At 32.8% G+C, this 24,383-nt stretch overlaps 1 protein-coding gene across 1 annotated transcript; it reads left to right on the top strand.

Annotated features, from left to right (window-relative positions):
* Positions 1-2,378: 2,378 nt before the first annotated feature.
* On the top strand, positions 2,379-20,002 carry LOC141547309 (alpha-S1-casein-like). Its single transcript, XM_074275769.1, has 15 exons — positions 2,379-2,414; positions 5,285-5,347; positions 6,532-6,552; positions 8,804-8,839; positions 9,590-9,616; positions 10,719-10,733; positions 11,691-11,759; positions 12,670-12,693; positions 13,847-13,885; positions 16,024-16,047; positions 17,373-17,414; positions 17,756-17,797; positions 18,283-18,306; positions 18,405-18,440; positions 19,841-20,002. The coding sequence occupies exons 2-15, from the start codon at positions 5,297-5,299 to the stop codon at positions 20,000-20,002; spliced, it is 612 nt and encodes a 203-aa protein (XP_074131870.1). The 5' UTR covers positions 2,379-2,414; positions 5,285-5,296.
* The last annotated feature ends 4,381 nt before the right edge of the window (positions 20,003-24,383 follow it).

Raw genomic sequence — 24,383 nt, 5'->3', positions numbered from 1 at the left:
TACCTTTATCTCTATCTCTGTGGCTGCTTGTCTTATCTCTGTCTCTACCTCTGTCTCTGTCTCTGTCTCTATTTCTTCCTCTTTATTTATGCTTCTACATCTCAAGATCATCTGTACAAAATAGATACAAGGGAATCTGGAATTTTTTAAAGAAATGTGTCACCCACTATGTTTTATACATCTCTAGTATAAATAGTGATCTGGTTAAGCTAAAGTGTTACATGTGAGATTATGTAGATAATTTATGTCCACATCTCCCAACTCCGTCCCCTATTCTAGACATTTGTACAAATAGTTCAAGCCAAATGGTAGGCTAGTTATGACCTACCTGGGAGATCATAGCTAGGGGAATCTGTGGTTAGAGTCCTTGAGGAATCTATAAGAAAAGTTTGCATCATTTAAAAGCTTTAATAATTTAATAATCTTTGATAACAATGACTTATCTTCAGTAATTCATTTTAACAATCATCTTTAGTAATTTAAAATCATTTAATTATAATGGCACTAAGTGCTACCATTTTTAAGCACTCTCAGCAACATGAAGTAACCTAAAATGTTTCAATATATCTCATGATTATTCTCAGGTTATGTTTATATCATTAAGTCACAAGGTTGAACCTTTCCGTCTCCTTTAATCTAAATATCTTCTTTTGACACTTCCCATGTATTTTGCTTATACATAGCTGTTGCCTTGTTGCTTCCTCTATTAGATTGTGAGTTCCTATGAGACTGTGTAACTGAATTTATTTGATACCCAGAGCTTAGACTTTAATAAAGGCAAGCAAGTAGGACAGTGAATAGAGTGCCAGGCCTGGAGTTAGAAAGATCTGAGTTCAAATCTTACTGCGGACATTTACTGGTTGCGTGAGTCTGGGCAAGTCACTATTTTCCTCAGTTTCCTCATTTGCAAAATGAGCTGAAGAAGGAAATGGCAAACCACTCCAGGATCTTTGTCAAGAAAATCCCAACTGGAATCACAAAGAGCTAGAAATGACTGAAATGAGTGGACAAAAATAATAATGGCCTTAATAAATGTTAATTGATTAACTGAATAATTTCATATGTATTTTGGTAAATTAGATGTAGACATAGAAAGGATGTGTGTGTGTGTGTGTGTGTGTGTGTGTGTGTGTAGTTTGAAAGTGGCCCCAAAATGTGTGAAAGTTGTCTAGTTCATCACACAATACTTCATTAGTTTATTTGCAACAGAACATAACACAAGAATGTTGCATGTCAATACCTCCATTTTGACAGTATTTAACACAAAACTTCCAAGGCTCACAAGATAATAAATAACATTTTAGTTTTTCTCCCTCCTATCCTATTTGGCACTAAGGTTTCTGAGTACACAGAGCTTATTCAAATCAGAAAGAGTTCCCTTCACTGTATCAAGATTCCAAATATCAGAATTTTCCTTTAATTGGCTAATTATATCATCAAATTTATGGGATTATTTATCATTTTCCAGAAGGGGCATTTTTTATTTATCCTATAAAGGTTTTGTTTAGTGCCTTCTTCTATTGATTATTTCCAATTTATTCAGTTTATACCTTTTTTTTTTTTTTGGTTAGAGTTATTTGCATAGTTTTTTTTTTTTTAACTGACGGTGGGGACTGTTTTTTTTTAAAACCATTCTTTGGGTCATAATTTTTGTTCCCCTATACTTAGCTTGCTCTTTGGCACATAGTAGTTTTCTAATAAATGCCCATCAATTGATTAACTGCTTAAACTCCAAAGATAAGTACTTGATGTAGGTTATAAAAGACATCTATCTTTCAAAGTAGTGGAGCAAATGAAAAATTTAATTCTTAGTATATGGTGAGCTTGTTGAAAGATAGATCATATTGCAGAATTATGTATAGACACAAGGTTGTTCATTTGCAAGTAAAAACTTATGGTTAAAATAAAGACATTTTACCTGGGGATATTTTGTCCCCTTCTTTAAGAACCAAGATTCTTTCAATAATAGCATTAACAAAAAAAGCTTAAATGGAAAAAGTGATTTGGGAATGAAGGTAGCTGGGTCCAAATCCTAGTTAGTCACTCCTCATGTACCATATAGGTATTGGTAAAATGAGGGTATTGAACTAAATGACCTCATATATCTATTTCATCTCTGTATCTATGTTCCAGGGCTAAGAATTTGAATTTAAATTTTGAATTTGACCCCATTTCCTGAAAAATTTAAAGGCATTACATGAATCACCCTTTTGTTTAGAAATATTCCTCAGAAATTCTAGGGACAGAAATTGGAAAGAAGAGTAATTTTTGATCACAGAGTTCTGAGAATTCAAATTCTGTAGGTCCAACTTCAAACCCACAAAATTAGCATATCATCAATTACAGAGTTTAAATAGCTGGGAAGCAGAAGTGGACAATATCACTTCTATCCAGCAAACTCCGTTTGACTCAAGGTAATATATATGCATATTTTCTAATTCTTTCTTCTTGCCTAATCTTTTTTTTTGTTCCTGGGTTAAGAAGTATTCATAGTTTTTGAATGAAAATGAGCAAATTATATTAATATTTTCTTCTTACAAATGTAATTTTAGCGAATTTAAGAATTTAAGCTTTCCCTCCCAATGTTTAGATCAAATTTTATTTTGTTAACATCTGTATAGCTTTAAGCTTTTAGGCAAAAAATCAATATGGGCTTGTGAATAATAACTTTCTTTTTAGAAGTTATATGGATAGGTTACTACAAATTAAGTAAGTTGTATTAATAATAACCAGCAGTGGTAATAATAATAGCTGGTATTCATATAGCTTTTAAAGGCTTGCAATATGTTTTATATATACTTATATATATATATACATATATATATACATATGTATATATACTTATATATACTCTCTCTTTTTGTCAAGAGAAAGCAAAAGCTATTTCTCGATTCTTGTAAAGTTAAAAATTTTTATTTTTAAGTTCAAATTATGTCCTTGGAGAGTATAGGTTAGATCATGATAGCCACAAGGTAAACACAATTGGCTTAGGAATGAGCAGGAACCACCTAATGGAGCTTCATGAGAATAGCTTCTGCTCCTAACATTGACAGTTTGATTACTTTAATAATGACTTACAGAATTTAAACATTCAGTTCAACAAAGAACGACAAACTGAGTGAGTGATTGGAAAATAAGGTTCTTGTGGCTTGATTAGTAGAGTGCTATCTCTAGAGTCAGAATATTTTGTTTGCCAAATTATTTTCCCTCCCTTTCCTTTCTTCCTCAGAACTATAAAATGATGGATTATATTAGGCAGCCAGGTGGTACAGCAGAAAGTGTGGGATACTAAGAGTCAGTAAGACCTGAATTTAAAAAATTGGTCGTAGGGCCTAACTAGCTGTTGACCCTGAGCAGGGCACTTAACTTTTCTGCCTCAGTTTCCCCATCTGCAAAATATATTTCCCTCCCAGGGCTATCATGAGGGTAAAATGAAATCATATTAATGAAACACTTTGCAAACCTTAAAGTGCTATGTAAATTCTAGGTATTCTTATTCTTATTATTCTCATTATAATCCTTAGACTAGCATCCTTCTGCCTCAAAATTTATGATCTCCTAAAGGATAAAAACAATCTGAAATCCTATGAATACATCTTATGAACAATGCATCATATGCTCCCTTCTATTTTTAAAATGACTTTTTGTATTTTAAAATTATAACTTTTGAAAGGTATATATACAGAGCAATGTATATATTTAATCTAGGTTCAATCAGTCAAAAAGCACTTATTAAATGCTTACTATGTTCCAGGCATTATGCTAAAAACAATGGAAATTAAAAAGTAAAAACATCTCTTGACTTCAAGGATCTTATATTCTGATGGCGTTTTCAACACATAATCAATTATTTTCAGAGGGAAGATTATTAATAGCAGGAGAAAAGCCACTTTGCAGAAAATAGGATTTAAACAGAAATATGAAGGAAGTCAGGGAATCTGGAAGGGAGAGATGAAGTGGAAGAGCATCCCAGATATGGGAATAGTAAGTTTAAAACCACAGTGATAAGGGATAGAATGTAGTGCCCAAGGAACTGCAGATTTGCCATTATCATTGGATTGTATAATGTGTAAAGTGGAGCAAAATGTGAAAAGAGTGATAAGGTAGGAAGGAATGAGTTGTTAAAATCATTATTAGAATAATTTTATTATTATAGTATTATAAGTGCCATTCAGAAGACTCTATTTGAGCCTGGAAGTAATAGCAACTAGAATGTATTGAATTACAATAAATATGAGTAATATGATATAGGCAGAACTTTGCTTAGAGAAAATGAAACTTTCCCACTGAGTAGGAGATAGAATAGGGAAATTTTGGGAGCATGGAGACTAATTAGGAATCTATGACAGGAGTGTAGAGGAGAGGTGGTGAGAGCTTCAACTAGAGTTGGGTGTATCCAAGTAGGGTGAAAGGAATATATATTAGGGATATTGTGAAGGCAGAGACAAAATTTGACTTGCCTGGAGTCACATTACTAATGAGTATATCTTTACTATTTCTCAGATGTTGTTGTGGAGATCATCATTTTTGGGGCAACTATCTCCCAATGATTCAGTCTACTTACAAGACTGGAAACCACCTTTAAGTTGAGATCCAGGCTTAGGCAAAGATTCCAGATGCTCCCTATGGGAGTACCTGCTGCTTCTCCCTTTCCCTCCCTATTTTTAGCTTTTATTGAAGAGATAAGATTCCTATTTCAAGGAAAGTATAATCTTAATAGGAGTCTTAACTAGAGAGGGAAAGTTCTCAGTTTTCCTACAAGTTAGACTAACAAAGATAGACTCCATATTTCTTTCTAGAAGTGCAAAGGAAAGCTGGTATGGATGTGTTCTAAAGAATGTTAGCCAACCAAGAGAAGGAGCTTCTCTATTACTTACCCACCCTCTCAATTCCTTCAAAGTATAGCTTAGTTGCTATTTCCTACAGGAGCCTTACAGAATCTCCCCAAATATTTAGCAAATCATAAGATTATAGATTTAGAGCTAGAAGGAACCTTTGAGTTTATCCAATCCATCTTCTCCCTCTCCTCATTTTACAAACAAAAAACTGAAGCCCATAAGAAATAGGTTCCCTCTTCAATTTAGTAGAAATACTTACCATTTTTTGTTGAATTGAATAGACCGAGGCAGTAGAATTATGAATATTTATATAAATTGCCTAAGTCCAAAATGTATATAAAAATTGCTTCTTTAAAACACCTCATTAGAATACACTGTTTAGGAAGAATGAATATGAAGTCAATAGCTACAACACAATCTCTGATTTCTCATTTTTCCTTTCTCAGGTCACAGCCACCATGAAGCTGCTCATTTTCTCCTGCCTTGTGGCTCTTGCACTGGCCAGGCCAGTAAGTACAATGAAGTATTTAGAAAGGCTTTTATTCTTACCAGGAAAGGGAAACCATTGCAGTATCTGTGTAAGAAACCAAACAATAGGACTTTGGAACTTAGAAGCACAAATCGTTTTTTTGGCTTCCATTTACAACTGAGGCATTTAGATAGGAAGCAGGCAGATGGCTTCTTTTTTGGTTATTGTTAATTACAATTCAAGTGCTCCAATTTAGAGGGTACAATGATAATGCTAGTTATTATTATCATTGCTTTAAGCCTTAGTGATAGAGGTGTGAACATTTGGCTCCTGTTTGGAGTAATAATTTCTTAGTAAACTATTACATACTATTGTATATCATAAATTTATGTAGTAGGGTATAATATAGATTATGTAGGTTTTTTGGCTTTGAAAATTTTATTTCATTTTATTCTTAAAAGAGTTCTAGGAGAATAGTATTATTTTTATCATCATCCTACAGAGGGAGAAATTAGTCAGACAGAGGTTAAATGTCTTGCCCAGAGTCAGACAGCTTGTAAGTGTCTATAAATGAATTTCAACTTATGTTCTCTTGTTTCCAAGTCAGTGCTTTATCCACTGTGCCAACTAATTGCCTCTCAAGAACAGAAGAATAAGATAGAAAACGAATGACAATGATAGACACATAGAGAGGGATAATGAGATAAAGAGGGAGAGAAAAATTCCTAAAGTTCCTCAGATTCCAAGAACACACCTGGAACATCACTGGGCTTTCAGCATTCTTCAGTTTGAGATGATTCTTCCAATAATTTTGGCAATATGACGTACACACACACACACACACACACACACACACACACACAAAGGCAGACTCATTTGCCCCTTCTGTTACTTAGATGTTTTATCAAAAGTGTTTTCATGGAAAGTCAGTAGTAGTTAAATAGCTTCCATACACTTCCTTGTAACTTGGTAAATTTAAAAGATGAAATAGAAGACAGGAAAAATAGATGGCTAATTCAGCCTCTTTCTCCCAGAATGTTTCTTCCTCATTTTGGGTAATTCACACTAAACTAACAGAATTATTGTTGTTTATTTTTTACTGGAATTTTTAAAGTAATTGTCCTATTTATTCATTATATTTAAGAAGTAGAAAATATTCAAACTTTTTCATTTTTTAAAAAAATTATTAATAAAACTAATAATGAATCTTTTATTTTCCCCTAGGATGCTCTCAACTTACTTAATGTAAGTATCTTTCACTTAAATGCATTTAATAGCAAAACTTTTGTTTATCTGTATAGATTGCAGGTGTGTGTGTATGTATAGTGTGCATGTGTGTACATGTGTGCGTATGTGTGTTGCAGACTTTTGGTGTTCATTTCTTCCATATGAAACCTATGTAATTTATTTACCTTTTTCTTCCTGCTCATTTTCTTTATTCATTTATCTCATTATGAATTCTAAGATAATCAAAGGGTATATTCTGATCTTTCTACATTAATTACTAAAATTGCAACATCTTTCTTATTTATAAAAATTAGCTTCCAACCTCTATTTCAATTTATTGAATATATCTTTTGAAAACAAGCTGGACAAACCCATTTTCTCATAAGTTTTTGCTTATCTCTTTCTACATATACATCCCCTAGTCCCCCTAGGCTTAAATAAACATCAATGACAATGGCAATAAAATTTATTAGCAGAGTACCAAACAATAACATAAACACATAAATGATTATTCATGAACTTAGTTGTGAGAAACATCATACTTATAAACAATCACTAGAACTTCTGACTTCACAATTATGGAAACTGTTTCAACATTTAATGTTCTCAAATACAATTTTTGTCTCTTCTCAAGGATTCTCTTCATATCTCTTTACAAGAAAAGAATTAGATTAATTATTTCAGGAAATAACTTCTCTTAGTTCTTTCTGTATTTCACTCAGTCTATTGCAATTAATGTTTCAAAAAGAGTCCAATTGCCCATATCTCAAAATTCTGTTTCTATTTGAAGATGCATTAATTATATCCTTAATCTTTGTGGGAAAGACTAATGTAATATTACATATAAACATTTATAAATGTAATATGTTTATAAAGCATTGATAAAAGTATTCTGGAGCCATTCTATTAAAGCCAGGAAGATCTGGCAAATAATGCCTCGAAGTCTTTGTGTGAACATAAATGAGTCACTGAATCCCTAAGAACTTTCTGCAACTCTGTGAGACTTATACTAATACAGAGATGGGTTGCAATATGCAGCAGTAGAGCAACTTTCCATACCAATGAGATCACTTGTTCTTGATATATATGACAAATTATAACTGACTCTTTCTCCCAGCTCATAAAACCATTCCATTAATCTAGGTCTCATTACCCCTTCTCCTAATTGATTTCCCTGCCTCAAGTCTTTCCCCATTCAAGGCCAGTTGCCAAAGTAATTTTCATTAAACTCAGATCTGACCATGTTAATCTACTGCTATTGTCGAGTCATTCCATTCATGTCAGATTCTACATGATCCCATTTGGGGTTTTCTTGGCAAAGATAATGGAGTGGTTTGCTATTTCCTTCTCCAGCTTATTTTATAGGGGAGCCAAACTGAGGAAAACAGCATTAAGTGACTTGTCCAGGGTCATATAGCTAGTAAGTGTCTGTGTCTTGATTTGAAAACAGATTCTTCTGACCAGGTCTGGCATTCTATCCACTATACCACCTAGCTATACTTTTATTTTACTACTCATTAAATTCTTGTGGATCTTGATTATTCCCTAGGATTAAAATATAGTTTTCTTCTGTTTAGTTTTTTTAAAAAATCCTTCCAACCTGGTTCCAATTTATATTTTTAGCTTTATTGTGAATATTCTTTCACACTTGGCAACTCAGTCAAAATGGTTTTCTTTTTCTTATTTACATAAAGAACTAAATTTTCTTTCTCTGTGCCTCCGAACTGTCTTCTCCATTCTTGAAATGCACTCATTGCTCACCTTGTCTCATAATACTTCTCTTCTTTCAATATGCAGCTTGAATACTATGGTCCAAATAAAATCTTTCCTGACCTTCCCCAATTGCTAATGCTTTATCTCTCTAATTACTTGGTATTTATTTATTTTCTCTGTATTTGTTCTCTATGTCCATATCTGCCCACCTATTTGTCTATCTGTCTGTCTCTTTCTCTTTCTCTATCCCTATGTCTACTCATTCATCCATCTATCCCTCCGTCCACTCATCCAACTATCCAATATTTACTTATTGTGTTTTCTCATTAGAATGTTAACTTCTAGAGAGTAATAATTATTTTATTTTTTGAATTTGCATTCTCACTGCCTAACACAGTGCCTAATGCATTGGATGATGTTTAATATATTCTTGGAGAAAATTGATCTGTGAATGATAAATAAGTAAATATATATGCTTATTTGAATATATGTGTGTATACATATGTATATCTATCTATACATACAATTTCTGACTTTTTCTTTTTAACTTTTATAGAGACATATTAAAAATCAAGAACTGGAAAACCGTTTGGTAATTATTTTGTTCCATTAATACAGAAATTGGTTATGATTGGTAGAACTGAAGAGATGATGTATTAAGAATGCACTGTTGGAGTAAAAGGATCTCTTCAAAGTTTAGAGTAGGAGTCAGTGTAAAACTTTGATAATTTTTGATAAAATAATGGAGAGAAAATGGATAGCTCACAAAGAAAAATCTATAGGACATAGTTCTCAGGGTTTCATGGCAACTTACAATCTTGTTTTTTAGACACTGGTGATGATAAGAATACATTATAAAAGTCTTGGCTCAGTGGTTTATACTTTAAGGGGATCATCTATATATTTTCTTCTTAAGAATTATATTCTTATGATAACTGTTAAGTCTTTCAATTAGATTGCGTTGAGGTATTTTTAAACCTTAAGTATGTAGACGTGAAAATGACTTGGCAGAATTTACTCTGAAATGGAGAAGTGTTGTTCAGTCATGTCCAGATTTTTATGATTTAATAGGGATTTTTCTTTAAGATATTGGAGTGATTTGCCAACTCCTTCTCCCACTCATTTTACGGATGAGAAAACTAAGGCAAAAAGGTTTAATTGACTTATCCAGAGTCACATAGCTAGTAAGTGTCTAGGGCCAGATTTGAAATGATGAAAATTAGACTTCTGATTCCAGGATTGTCATTCCGTCCACTGTACTGTAATATAAAGACTTTTTAATTAGGTGACTCACTTCCCACTATCAAGGTTTGAACTCACATCCACCTTTTATCTCTTATAGAATGAAGACCCCATTCCATCAAGTGAGGTGAGTTATCCTGGGTGACAATCAGTTCCACAGTATGGGGCAGGATGAAATCTATTTTTTCCCTTCTTTTGTTTTATGTTACCCTGCTCACCTGCTTTTGGAGGGGGAAGAGGAAGGAAGGTAGATACAGGATCAGGTCTCCAAACTTAAAATGACTTCAATTGTCTACATCTATGTGTGGAGGATTATTTGGAGACCTTTTTGGATCACGTGTCTAGATAATAAAGTCCATTTTCTACTTTTTTTCTGTCAGTAAAGGAGAAGCTAATAATGGTCCCAGTGAAGTTGAAGTCACATAGCAACACTAAATACAGTGGCATTTTAGAAAGATGGCAGAGTAAGTTAGAACTTGCCAGATGATCCAAATTTCCTGCATAAAAAGATAGAAATTACCATGAGATGAATGTAGAACAGCAAAAATAAAGGGGTAAAGCAGTTGTACTCCTAAGATAACTTGAGAAGACCTCAGAAAAGATAGGACATCCAGGGATTGAGGTTTGGTCTGGGTGACATGTAGACCAAATGAGATAGGATATCTAAAAGATTTTGTAGGTGGGCCAGTGTTAAACACAAAGCTATAATTTTGTAAGGTGGCATTCTTTTTATATGGTACTCTTTTCATTCTCAGCTTCCTTTATGTTTCCATAGAGTAATATTTCATTTATGTTATGATTACTTTTCTTAACTAAAAATAATTATGAATACTTTTTGTTTTAGCAACACCTTCATTTGCACCCCCTAATTTTCTCCTTTCCCCAAACCAGTGAACCCTCCTGGTGACAAAGAATAATAAAAGCAGGAAAAAAAGGCGATTCAATAAAAATCAACTAACATATTGACAGAATCTGTTGCTATAATCCAAACATAGTCCCCACCTCTGCAAAGCAGGGAGGCGGGCATATTCTCAGTTGGTCTCCAGAGCTAAGCATCCTGTTCAAGTCTGCAAATGCTGTGATTTTCAATCATTTGACAAATTTATTTTTGCATTAGAGATCTCCATATTTTTCTGTCAAAGGAAATGGTTCTGGAAATACAACTGATGACACAATTTCAAAATGAAAGAAAAAATAAAAAGTAATCTACTCCTTCTTATTCTTTGCAGGTTTCATCAAGTGAGGTAAGACATTTGGATCCCAGCCTGACATGATGCTATTCTATTCAATCCTTTTCTACTATTTTATAGCAACAAAGGCCAAGTCTACACAACCAGAGAAAAATGAAAGTAGAAAAAAAATCTACCAAATATGAGGGGATAGATAAATTTAATATAAATTTGTTTGAATTCAACAAAAATCTCTTCAAATTTTCTTTCTTTTTTAAAAAACTTTTTATTTTCAAAATATATTCATAGTTTTCAACATTCACCCTTGCAAAACCTTGTGTCCCAATTTTTTTCTTCTTCTCTTCCTCCACCCCTTCCATTAGATGGCAAGTAATCTAATATGTTAAACAAATGCAATTTTTCTAGCATATTTTCACAATTAACATGCTGTACAAGAAAAATCAGATCAAAAAGGAAAAAATGCTGCTCCAAATTATGAAATAATTCCTCTCTTTTTTCACATTAGTCATGTAGATTCAAGCTCCATGTTCAAACACACACACACACACACACAGATATATATATATATATATATATATATATATATATATACCACATATAATCTTTCATGATTCATTAATGCTTACTTGACCAGAGAAAATATCTCCAGCAATGATTGGATGAGAATATGGGTGCAATCTTTAGCCATTTAAGAGAGTAAAGAGATTTGTTTTTGAGGACATAGTTTCTTCACCTTGGTGTTCCAGCTCTCTGTACTAGCCAGATACAAGTACATGTCTTGTCAATACTGAGTAGCTTCAGACAAGCCTCTAGTGAAATGGAATCTCTAATAGAAAATCGAGGCCCTCATATTTCTAAATCCTTTGCTGAGTTACTCCTTTCAGAATAAACCAGGTAAAGGGACATAGGTCTTTGTAAATGCATCTGGCTTTCATGCCGATTCCTGCCACTTTATGGTCAGGTTTCCTAGGCTAGAGTAGAGCACTAAATCTGAATTTTGTCTTTCCTAAGGAATCTGTGAACCAGGTGAACAAAGTTGTACGACCTGTGGAAAAATATGACCTGGACAAATCCAGAGAGGTAAAAATTATCTTTAAACTTAATGAAAACACTCCTATTACAGGGAAAACCATTTTTATTTGGAAATGAGACTTTGCCAGTGCTTACTTTTCTTTATCTAAAGAATGTTTCCCAAAAGTTTTAGTGCACTTTTGAGCTTTCAAAACTTCAGTTTTAAAAATGTCTAACAGACAATAAAATCAAAGTATTTTGTTGTTTCACTCTGGAATTCTTTAAATCTCATTCTTAAAGCTTAAGCTTTTAAAGCTCAAAACTGCATTAAAAATTTTAGAGTCCTCAATATAAAAATCATTTATGTATTCAAATATAGTTAATATTGATTTATGTTCTGTGAGTTCTAAAGTAGCTTGATAGCATTAACTATATCTGCAGTATACTTATTTATATGCAGGAAGGAAATAGGCAAAAACAATGGCTTGCTGGCAAAAAACTGCATTTTTGCAAAATCATGTTCATTCATATCTGATTTTGTGTGATCCATTTTGGGGTTTTCTTTGCAAAAACACTGGAATGGTTTGCCATTTTCTTCTCTAATTCATTTTACAGATGAGGAAATGGAGGCAAACAAGGATAAGTGATTTGCCCAGAGTGACACAGTTAATAAGTGTCTGAAATCAGATTTGAATTTAGGTCTTTCTGATTCCCAGTATACCACTCTATCCACTGATGCAATACTTAGTTGTCCTAAAAGGCTACTGAGACATTGCATTAAATTTTTACAATACAGTATCATGATTATACTTTCTGGTTACTCTTTCATTTCCTGCCAGCCAAACATGTGTTATTGGAATTGAACAGGAAATCTTTTAAAAGGTACTTACCATTGAAAGGTACCAAATGGGGTAGGGGTATGTGCAATATTATCTGTTGCATCATATTTAGTCTTTTATTAATTCTCTGTTCTTGACAGGATGTGAAGACTTTATTAAGAGAGGTGAGACTTGTTCATTTAATGAATCCACAGAATGAACCAGCAAAATGTCCTTCTATTATCTTCCTTTTGTCATACAATTAAGCAGTCCAGGACTGCTGCCAAGTCCCATTAGCCACTTTTAGGGGTTTGTTGTTGCATTTTGTTGACTCCCTTTATATGTTTGGTAATTCAGGGCAATTTGCCTGATATTTTTAAATTTCCTGGAGATAAAATATAATATGAGCAATTTATTTGGAGATAATTAAGAATTAATAATATTGGGGGGAGCAAATAACTTTAGGCAAATAGCCTACTAGTAGCAAATAATCACTGTGCTTTCAGTTATCTAGAATATCAGGATTGAAGCAATGAATTATCTTCACATTCTGTTTTTATTTGGCCATGAAAACTAAGCCAATAGCTATAATATATTTGTGAGTGTCATAAATTAAAATTGATTCTTTTTTTCTTTTCCAAAGGAATCTATCACTCCATCTACTGAAGTAAGAGAATTTCAGTACATGAAAAGATTTTGATATTCTCTATTGATTTAATCTATAGTATTTGTAAAACACTTCATTTTGAATAGAAAAACTTTTGCAGAGATCTTAAGTGAACTTGAAATATCATAATTTTACTTCATTATATTGCCAAAATATTTTTACAACTGAAATGAAAGAACGTTATTTGGGAAAAAAGTCCTCCCTCTTTCAAAATATTTATTCTGTTTTTCCAATTAAGTAATTATTTCTGATAATAATGGATACCAAAGAATCTCTTTTGGAAGGTGATTTTTGTTGATGCAATTATCTCTATGACTCAGGAAGACAAACAGGCAATCCAGTTTGTATTGGGCTGAAAGCTTCTGGTTCTTGTTTGCAAGGAATGGGTAGGATCCATTTGGTAGCGAGGGATAGAAGTTGTTGTTTTTGTTGGCCACATGATTAGGTATGAATAAAATTAATGGAAGCAGGTCTCACTTCCAGGATTTGCCCTTCAAGACCCTGAGAGAAAATTGTAGTGAGCTTTTCCATAGTGCTTTTAGGTTTTGTAAAGCACTTTATAACTATTATTTCGTTTCCTCCTACATCAGGCTCAGGCCTGATTACTCAGGGTAATCTAACAGGCTACCAAATGGTCTCATTTTTAATACAATAAAATTTGTCTTCAACAGGAACGTGTTCGCAGGCAGGTTGAGTACAACTTCAATGAGGTAAGGCGTCACATTATATGCTAATTTGGAGGCTCTCTTTCTCTCTATTTGAAGTTGTACCCATCAGAAGCTTAACTCTATGACCATTTGGGACGACAACTTGAATTTGAATCTTGGAACTGACCATTTTCTTCTTCCTACCCTAAATCTATGATCTTATGATTTTTTTCCCATTGTAGATCCAACTTACTTCCCAATACAATTATTCCTCAAATCCTGTTATCTTGAACATCTCACTAGGGAAAACAGTAGCAGCAACAACAAGAAGAAGAACAAAACTATTTCCATCCCCTATTATCACCTCTAGAACTTTTATCTCCATCTCCTTCAGTCTTCCTATTACCCAGGCCCAAATTATTCCAATTCATTTCTCTACCTTCTCTTCCACTGTGCACTTAGAATATCTGCTCTGTTATGAGTAGACTTCTCTCCATCCTTTATTTTTTATTTAAAATTTCTTTGTTCTTTTTAGCACTAAAATCTAGATATCCCTTTGGGATACCATATGCTCAGTTAACCTATCCAAAAGAAATGTTTCTTTCTACCATTCCTTTAAGTTCTCTTGGGGGAATGAGAAACGTGCTTTTGGTACATGGTGGAATAGATTTGCCAACTCTTTATTCTCCATGATGTCTTCCAAACCATCTATCCACTGCAATCACTCGACAATTCCATATAATCAGAATATTATTTTACTATACCTTCTTCCCATTCTTATCAGTGCTGTCTCCCCACATTCAGGATAGTCTTCTTTCTTCCTTCATTATTTCAACCCCTGAATCAGATTTCTTTCCAGTACATAATCTCCAATGGTATTTAGTGTCTATATCCATGAACTTTCTAATAGTCATATGTCATTGTTTCTTGACCTCCTCAACACTGTTTCTACTTCATTTAATTATTGATGTTGTTATACTACAAAATATTAATCTTTGAAATCTCTCTATTCTTGTACCATAATCACCTGTCCTCCTTTCCTTCCTTCTTACTCTCCTTATAAACTTGTTATTCGTTCTCAAACCCTTTTTATTTCAATCTATCATGCCTGATCCTCCTGTCGCCATATTTGACCAAACCTCAGATATTTTCATGAGAGACTCACTCCTGCCACAGAATTTCTCTTCCTTTTCAATTTTCCCCAATAATTTCCTATCCTGTATTATTTCCTTATCAATTTTCTTTGCATTTGTTCCCAATCATTACTGGGAAAAATCATGAAGCTCTATGACATTTTTCTTTTGTAGATTAATGATGCAAATCTTACTGTTGCTTGACAATGTCACGCTTGGGCATATTTCAGGGCAAATTGAAAGAGTGAATATTTCCAAATATCTCCTTTGTCCACCCCAAATGTTCAACTCTATTCATTTCCTTGCCTCTTGGCTAGATTGACTGCACTTCCATTTTATTAAGATCAAGGTGATCTGATGAAGTATTTACTACTTCTTTTTAATACTTCTCTTCCCTAACTCATCCATTGTTGGTTCTCCTTGATATCTGAATAAATACCTTTCTTTTCTGGCCAGAGCTAACCCATCCACTTAATCCCATTCCTTCCTGTACCCTATACAACATCACTGCATGGAATATTTTTTTAATTTTTTCTTGCATTGTTATAAGATCAAAGATATAGAGATGAATAGGAGTCTGAGATCACTTAGAGGATAAAGAACATTTGAGTTATAAGTGGCAGAATTTGAACCCAGATCTTCTAATTTCAATGTTATGATACTTTACTCTGCACTATTTTTCCTCTAATAGTCTATACCATCTCTCTGTAGTCTACTTATCTATTTGTCAAACTCTTGACCTTACTCTCCACTATAATTGTGGAGAGCATGTATATTATTAGATAAATAAGTATATTATTATGCTCTACATTTTTTAGGAAAAAAAAAATTTGCAGTTTGGAGTCAAAAGGACCTGAGTTCAAATCACATCTCAGATACTTGACACTTATTATCTGTGTGACCCTGGGCAAGTCACTTAACCCAAATTGCCTTGTAAAAACAAATGAAAGAAAAATATCTGCAATTCAGTATCAAACATACTATTAGGTAATCATTATATTCCCTTTTAGACTTAAAAAATTGTGAGTCCATCTTAAAAGTAATATGGACTCTTTTTTTTCATTATAGGAGGATTCTTCTGTCTCTAATGAGGTAAGCTAACTTGATTCTATTACTGTGGTCAGTGTATCAGTAAATATCATTAAATGGACTTCATGAATCACCTATTTTACTTAGATATCTTGGTTGATGGGAAGAATGGCAGTGCCCCTTACAGTTATATAAAATTTTGAGAGGAAAGGTGAGTTTGGGTAGAAAGATAATAAAGTCTGTTTTAGATATGTTGAGTTTGAGGTACCTATGGAACATGCAATTTAAAATGTCACAGTTTGTGATTACAAGATTATAGAAGAAACCTTAGAGCTACTTGAGTATTTTCCTTTCATTTAATAGAAAAGGAAATTAAGGAAATGTGTAGTTAAGGGACTTGCTTGTGGTAAAAAACAAACAAACAAACAAAAAAACCTAATAGTGGGTTTTGGATTCAGGCTTTCCTGATTCCAAATCCACTGTTCTGTCCATTATGTTATGTTGAGTTGGAGCTTGGAGCTTGGGAGACAGCCTGGTGCTAGATATATAGCTCTGCTATACATGGTAATTGCAGAGATATGAGCTTATAAGATCACCAAATGGGATGGAGTAAAAAAAGAAAGGACTTAGGAAAAATCTTTAGAGACATAATATGGCTAATGGCACACCAAAGAAAATTGATAAAGGACAATTGGACAAGTAGGAGGAAAACCAAGATATTGGTATTATTGAAATCTATAGAGGAGAGTGTCCAGGAGGAGAGAGTGGTCAATAGTGTTAAATATTGCTGAGACTAACAAAAGGATGAAGATTGAAGAAAGAGCCTTAGATTAGCAAATAAGAAATCATTTATAAGTTGGAGATAGCAGTTTCTGTTGAAATGTAGGATCAGATGGCAGAATGAGGAAAACTTAGAATGCTTTATTAATCACTAGCTTCTTTTGCACTTTTGTATACCACTGCTTACATTGGTATCTCAATGTGAAATTTTAATACTATTATTTTAGAATGTAAATAAATATTTTAAACATTTTTAAAAGAGAGTGTAAGGAGAAGAAGTAAAAGCACAAAATAGAGATTCATTTTAGGAGTTTGAGAAAGGAAGGAGAAATATAAGATAATGGTGGGATTAAATGCATTTGTTGGCAATAAAGAATCTATAGATAAAGAAATATGAAAAAGTACTTTAATATTCCAACTTACTTGACAATACTGGTCAATCAATATTAGGTTGGATATGTATCAAAATTAAATTTTTTTCTTTTCCTCATAAGTCTATCATTTCCCAAAGAATAATAATATATTAGCTTAGTTTTAAGAATTTCAATCTTTTTCAAGATATCCTTTATTTTTTACTTTATGTTTAAATTAATTTATTTTTTTTCCAGAGAAAGATTGAAGATGTCAATGAACAGTACCAATATTATCTGGTAACATTTCATTTAAGACTTGAAACACAGGTCATTGGGGACTAAAAAGGGATACTGATATGTTCTTTTGAACAAGGTTCATTTTCCTACCTTTACATGAAAACATGTGGGTCTGTGGATATTGTTTGTGATCATATTTCCTCATATTAGAGTGTTTCCTGGGGTTTTGATAAATGATTCATTTCCCTCAGAATGCTAATTGATCTCTTTATTGTTCTGAAGTAGATAGAGCTTTGGATATATATGCCCTTATAGTCACATCTCCTATATATGTTTCATTTATTTATATATTCATTCATATTATTCATTCATTTACATATTTATGCATTTATTTTTACCAGAGAAGACTTCAAGAGGACAGAGATCTTTACTTCCGCTATCTGGTAAAATTTCTTTTAAGATTTGAAGCAATTGAATGAAAGAGAATGTGGTACAATAATCTTTCTTTTTTTTGGTAGTAGCTGAGAATACTATATTCTACAAGAATAACACAAAAAGATGAGATTTGAGAGATTTAGTTCATATCCATAACCATCAAGTATTAACAGTATTTTAGGACTAGTACCTAAAGCAATAGAAACAATCAAACAAATAGGCTTTTAATTTGGTCTCCTAATACTGTTATCTCAGTTAAATCACTTATTATGGCCAAAGAATAGTGCTTTATTTTTCCCCTTACTTCAGAGGTACTTACCACAGCCTTCTACTATCCTTTGGAATTAGAGACTTAATCAGTCACTCATTTAACTTTATTTCAAGCCATAAATATAAAATGATCTATAAATATATATATATATATGTATATATATATATATAAATGTGAATTATCATAAAACTAAAATGATCTTTTAATTTTTTTTTTACTCAGGAATCTCTCTATTATCCTACTGAGGTGAGATATAATAATTTAATTTAAAACTTTAATATTATTGAAAGTGTTTTGAATTTATACTATATATATATCATATATATATAATTTTATTTTTTTAGCTAAGAAAATCTCAACTACACAGAGAACTCTATTTGGTAAGTTTTTGTTTAAGATGATGGAAATCAATGAAAAGAAATTTACAAATATATTTCTCTTTTCTTCTCCATAAAAAATTCCTACATAAAATCATTTAGTCCTGAATAATTCATTTGTGATTCTATTCATTTATGTTGAAGTTTCTTGTCTTCAGTCACAAGACTGATCTCTTATCTTGATATCCACCATTGTCCCAACTTTCATCATCTCCAAGTTTTTGACCTTTTGGTTGGCTATTTATTGGGTCTGTGAAAATAAGTGATTTATTTTTTTCTTAAATGTGACAAACTTTTTTTCCCTAAGGCCCTCTATCTTTCAGTTTTCAGATAAGCAAAATCAAACTAAAGCAAACATTACCAGCACCAGCACCAGCACCAGAACCAAAACAATAGAGCAAATCGTCATGTTGTATTATTTTAGCAATTAAACTGGGCTCTCTTTCCCTTCATTTAGACAGATAATCATTTGACTGTGACTCAAAATCTCCTTGATCTACACTTCTAATCATTAGAAATACATTTCTTAATTCAATGTTCAGCACTATTTTCTTTCTGCCATAATTAGTAATAATGATGATGATGGTGGTGATGGTGGTAACTAAGATTTATATACAGCTTTAAGGTTTACAAAGTTCCTTACAAGTATAATCTCATTTTATCTTCACAATAATCCCCATTTTACATTTACGTTGTTAAAATCAAGGCAGAAAGACATTTAGTGATGAGCCCAGAATCACACATATAGGAAGCATCTATTCAGATTTGAACTCAGTTCCACTGTACTACCTAGTTTCTTCTTCCATATTGGTCCTCTAAATTAGTTCTAATGTTTCCAATTTTTATTTCTATTGGAAAGGAAAGACCTTCAAGGTATTTACTATATCATAGATTATGGATTTCAAGAAAATCTGAGTAAACTAAATTTTCTCAGGTTGAAGATGGTTATTAGGCAATAACCTAATTAAAAATGTTTAGTTTCTTACTCAGATATTTTGAAGGGGAAAAAATACTTCTTTACTAGGTTTCACACAGAAATTTTCTTTCTCTTTTCATTCAATACAGAAATCAGCAATTCTAGAAATAAAATATTAGCACAATAATACATAAGTTAAGGAAAACATTATAGGAAAAGAGTATTTTCCTATCAATTATGAGTATTGATCTGTATTGCCTGGGAATCCTCACCAAATTATTCTAAGTCTCAGTTTCTGGGTACATAAAATGGGACAAATAATACTCTTGTAATTTACCTTCCAATGTTTTTGTAAGGAAAAAAATTGAAAACTATAAAACTAATGCATAAATGAATAGTTCATGATGAATTGTAGTGACTAAACTATTTCTTTTTTTTTTCTTCTTTAAAATTCTGATGGAATCATCTTGCATCATTGTATCAACAGCCTGAATTCTACTACTCCTATAATCCTATTTCCATGAGACCATTTTTGCCTTATACAGTAGAAGTCCCTGTCCTTTCTACCCACAATGCCCCACTACGTTCTATCAATAGGAACACTGAAGCAGTCTCTACTCGTTCTGAAGAGAAGGTGAGTTCCTTTTAATGCAATTTCAATGCAGCTATCATTTGAATATATACTGCAGAGAATAAACTCATAAAAATACCAAAGAAAGCATATCTAGGATATAATCAAAGACAAAAACCTCTTGTAAGAGTGAAAACAAACTTCAGTCTTTGGCTGAGCCAAGGTACACTACTTCTAGGTTCCTGACATGCATATGATCATATGATTTAGTTATGTTTAAGGAGTTGAACTTTTAATGGTAAATCCATCTAGAAGGGAAATTCATTGAGAAGGGAGAAAAAATCTTTCAATCTATACAGTTTATATTATACACATAAGATAACAATATTCTACTTGAAAAGTAAATTTTTATCCTAAAATTAGTAGAGAGTTTATTGAGTGGCATGTTCACTCTAGGAAAGTCAGTTTGTCAACCAAGTGGAGGATGGAATGTGAAAAGACTTCAAGAAAAGAAAACAAATAAATTTTGGGGTAACCAATTTTTATTAACTTGACAAAATTGTCAACTCTTCCTACTTTTGCTACATAGAAGGAAAGAGGTAAACATAATGTTGAGTTGTTTGATACATTGTTTAGGTCTCTTTTGTCTACATTTCTCTTTTTTATTGTGAACCATTTTTATTTCTGTTTAAATTAAATATTTTTCTTTCAGAAGAACTAAGAAGAGTTTCCCAAATTCCCCTCTCTCCTGATCCTTGGTAAGTCATTTGTAGTTTGTTCTTATGCAAGTGTCAGATCTAATTTTTATTTCATGTATATATGCAAAGGAAAACATTTCAAAAAATCTTGTATGTGCTTATTTACCTATCCTATTTTAACCCATTATCATTTGGGGGATTGTTAAATTGATACTTTATTAAATATATCTGTCGTACATTAATAGAATGTAGTTATTAAATGAAGTTTTGGGATTCACTATTATATTATACTTAAACTATAATTTAAAACATTAAATTTCATTTTAATAAATCAATTTTCATTAAAGATACAGTTAAAGAAATGGTGCTGGGGTATATTAGTCAATTTCCCAGGATATGTGATTCTATACTTCTCCAGTAATGGAATCTTTTAGCAGTGTGATGGAGTTGCACTGGCTCTTTCTTCTACAATAGTGACAAGTTGGAAGTCCAGTTTTCACCATCAATCTGGACAAGTAATTTCATCATGAGAAACCTCTTGGAGATTTGGGTGGGGTTAGCAGGTCTCTTTTATTTTATTTAAAGTAAAAGTTTTCCATTCATAACCATTGTTTCCAGTGAATGTCTATAGAATATGAGCTCCTTGAGAGTGGAGAGTGCTTTATTTTTGTTAGCACCAGGGACAGTGCCTGGCACATAATACTCATAGAGATACCAGACACTGTACTTGCTGTAAAAATGGATAAGCAAATATAAAAATAACATGTATAAAGGAGAATACAACTGTCCAAATATATAATCTATCACCAACCCTTTGGTGACAAATTTTGAACTGAATAGTCTTGGTGTTATATTAAACATATGCTGAATGGCTATGAAAACATAACATCATAAATTTAAAACTGAAAAGGATCTTAGGGTCAAAACAAATCCCTCATTCTACAGATGAAGGAATTGAGTAACAGTGAAATAAAGTGACTTGCTCAGAGTCACAGAGATAAAGTCAAAAGGGGGATTTGAAACCAGCTCTTCCTTATTCCAAGTCAATGCCCTGTTCACTACACCATGATGTCTCTTTTAAAAAATGTTAGATTAATTTCCATTTGCATAAGAAATTCGAAAACTCTTTCTATTTCCTACTCTATAACTATTAAAGAAAAGAGTTGATGTCAAAACCAATGGCTTAGTCTCTCCCAAAGATAACTAGGAGTGATAGGCAGCAAATCTGCATTAGAAATTTCTTCATTATGTGATATTATCTTCCAGACACAAGTAATGGCAATCACTAATAATCAATTTCTTTCTTTGTTCACAGTTCTGACTGAACATTCCAACCTCTTTATAGGATCTATCTTCTATTGGTGTCTACAAATAGCATCATCCTGTGCAGAAGATTTGATGCTCATTATTTAATGAAAAAACAAAAGCAAAGCAAAACTCAGGAGAGTGGAATCTTTCTCTGATGTGTTCTACTTGGCATTATTTCTCTTAATCAAAATTTGATTATAAACTCTCTTTCTTATATCCCACTTTTAGTCTTTACAAGCCAGGTGTAGGGCATTCTAGTTTGGACACATTATTTATAGGCTTTTGCTATGTTTCTGTGGAGGGAATTTATAAAAAAGAGTCCTTGAATTATTTAACTTCTTAGCACATCTCCTTCTAGCCACTGTGTAATAAAGTTTTCCTTGTTTCTTGCTTTTAATAAATTAATTATTAAGGCACCATTTCACTTTGTACAGCTCATTTTATTTAATCATTTTGCCTTATGCATTGGTATCTAGCATGCTCACATAAAAGCTTCCTTGGAATTAAAAAAAACACACAATATAAAGAAAACCCCCAAAATGGTTCATGAAGAGCATAAATATGTTTGACTCTGTACTATTGGAAGCATGCCTATCCTTCCTAGCTCAGATCAAATGCCATTTCCTTCTGAAGCTTTTACATGTTAATCCACCTTGGATTCACGAAACCTTACTTGACTCTTTGTACCACCATTTTGAATGTAGGTATCTTATTTTCCCTATGATTGGAAGGTTATCAAGAGCAGGGACTGGGACTGAGATTGGGACATTCACTTTTGTAGTTACTTCTAGAGTTAGAATAGTGCCATGAATATCATTTGGAATAGAATGATGGGATCATTGATTTAAAGAGGGAAGGATGCTTAAAAGCCATTTGATCCAACTCGATTTACATATTATGACTGAGACCCAGAGAGATTAAGTCAAGTCAACACACATTATTAAGTATCTATATGTGCCAAATACTGGCTGAGCACTGGACATACAAAGAAAGGCAAAAATAATCTATGTTCTCAAGGAGTTCACAGTCACAAATTGAAGAAAGTCTTAGAGGGAGAACATTAGTACTAAGGGAGAGTAGGAAGGTTTCTTGCAAAAATCACAATTTTAGCTGAGTCTTTAAAGAAGCCAGAAGAAGGAGCTGAGAAGGGGCAGCATTCCAGGCCCGTGGGAGATGGAGTGCCCTTTGAGGCAAAGCAAGGGGATCAGTGTCACTACATGGTAAAGTATGAGAGAGAAAGAAATGTGTGAGAAGATTGGAAAGATAGGAAGGGACCAAGTTATAAAGAGCTTTAAAAAGTCAAACAAAAGATTTTTTATTTAGGTGAGGATTGAAAAAAGACTTTTAGATTTGATCAGTGGTCATTGGTGTGAACAATTTCAGCTGAATGATGATTTTGGAAACTGGATTGTAGAGAGGAAAAAAGAGAGTGAGAGGAAAGGAAATGGATGCACTAATTATACCCAACCTTCTCAAGGGATTTAGTCAAGAAAGAGAGGAGAAACATATTGACAATAGCCCCTTTTGAAAAGGGATGAAAATAACTTGTTCTGAGTCACATAATATAGTATCTGAGACAAGATTCAAATTGATTTCTTTCTGATTGAGTCCAGCACATTATTTACTATGCCACCTACTTGTCTTTGAGGAAGGCATGGGGTAGAGATAGGAACTGAATCTATGATCTCATGGGTACAGAGAAATCCCAAATGAGGAAATGCCTTTTCCCTTATGATCTTGTTTATTACTGCAATTTCTAAAACCTGTACATTTCAGTTCTTCTCAAAGTATATCATCTCTCTTCTTTTCCTGACCTTGACAATTTTTTCTCAATCAAAAAACCATCTTTTTCATTATTTGTTCTCTTGTTTTATTACTAATCTTCCCAAACACCATCTTTGAATTATTCTACAACACTTTTAATTAAATTCAATTGCCAGTAAATAGAGTAAGAGAAAGTCATGACAGCATAGTGACTGGTGAGTGGTTGCACTCCAGATTTAAATTATATAATTTTCAATAGGCTCTCATGGCACCAAGGCAATATTTTTACATCTCCCTAATCTTTTCATTCCTCCTCAAACCTCCCACACTATCTTTCCACCCTCCCAGATGAAGACTTTGCTTCAGATTCCATTGAAAAAAAATTGAAACCATTTGGAGAGAACTCCCTATTCTTCCCTCACATCATTCAGATGTCTTCACTCACTGTCTCCTTCTTTACTCTTATAGTACATGAAGAAGCGTTCTTTCTTTTTGAAAATACAAACCCTTCTGCATGCACTTTGATCTTATTCCAACCTGTATCCACTCTCTTTTCTTCAATGAATTCAATTCTTGACTCACAATATTTCCCTCCCCAACACTCATACTATTGATATTCCTTTCAAACACCCTTATCTTTCATTTCTCAATTTACTCATTTTCTATGGTCTACTCCTCTACCACCCCTT

This window comes from Sminthopsis crassicaudata, chromosome 6, assembly GCF_048593235.1.
Source record: "Sminthopsis crassicaudata isolate SCR6 chromosome 6, ASM4859323v1, whole genome shotgun sequence".
Lineage (NCBI taxonomy): Eukaryota > Metazoa > Chordata > Mammalia > Dasyuromorphia > Dasyuridae > Sminthopsis > Sminthopsis crassicaudata.
This window is presented reverse-complemented; position numbering and strand designations above follow the sequence as displayed.

Coding starts and splice junctions, on each gene's coding strand:
- LOC141547309 (XM_074275769.1), top strand. CDS start 5,297: ATGAAGCTGCTCATTTTCTCCTGCCTTGTGGCTCTTGCACTGGCCAGG. Junction 13,886..16,023: donor TTGAGTACAACTTCAATGAG/GTAAGGCGTCAC, acceptor TTTTCATTATAG/GAGGATTCTTCTGTCTCTAA. Junction 18,307..18,404: donor CTCTCTATTATCCTACTGAG/GTGAGATATAAT, acceptor TTATTTTTTTAG/CTAAGAAAATCTCAACTACA.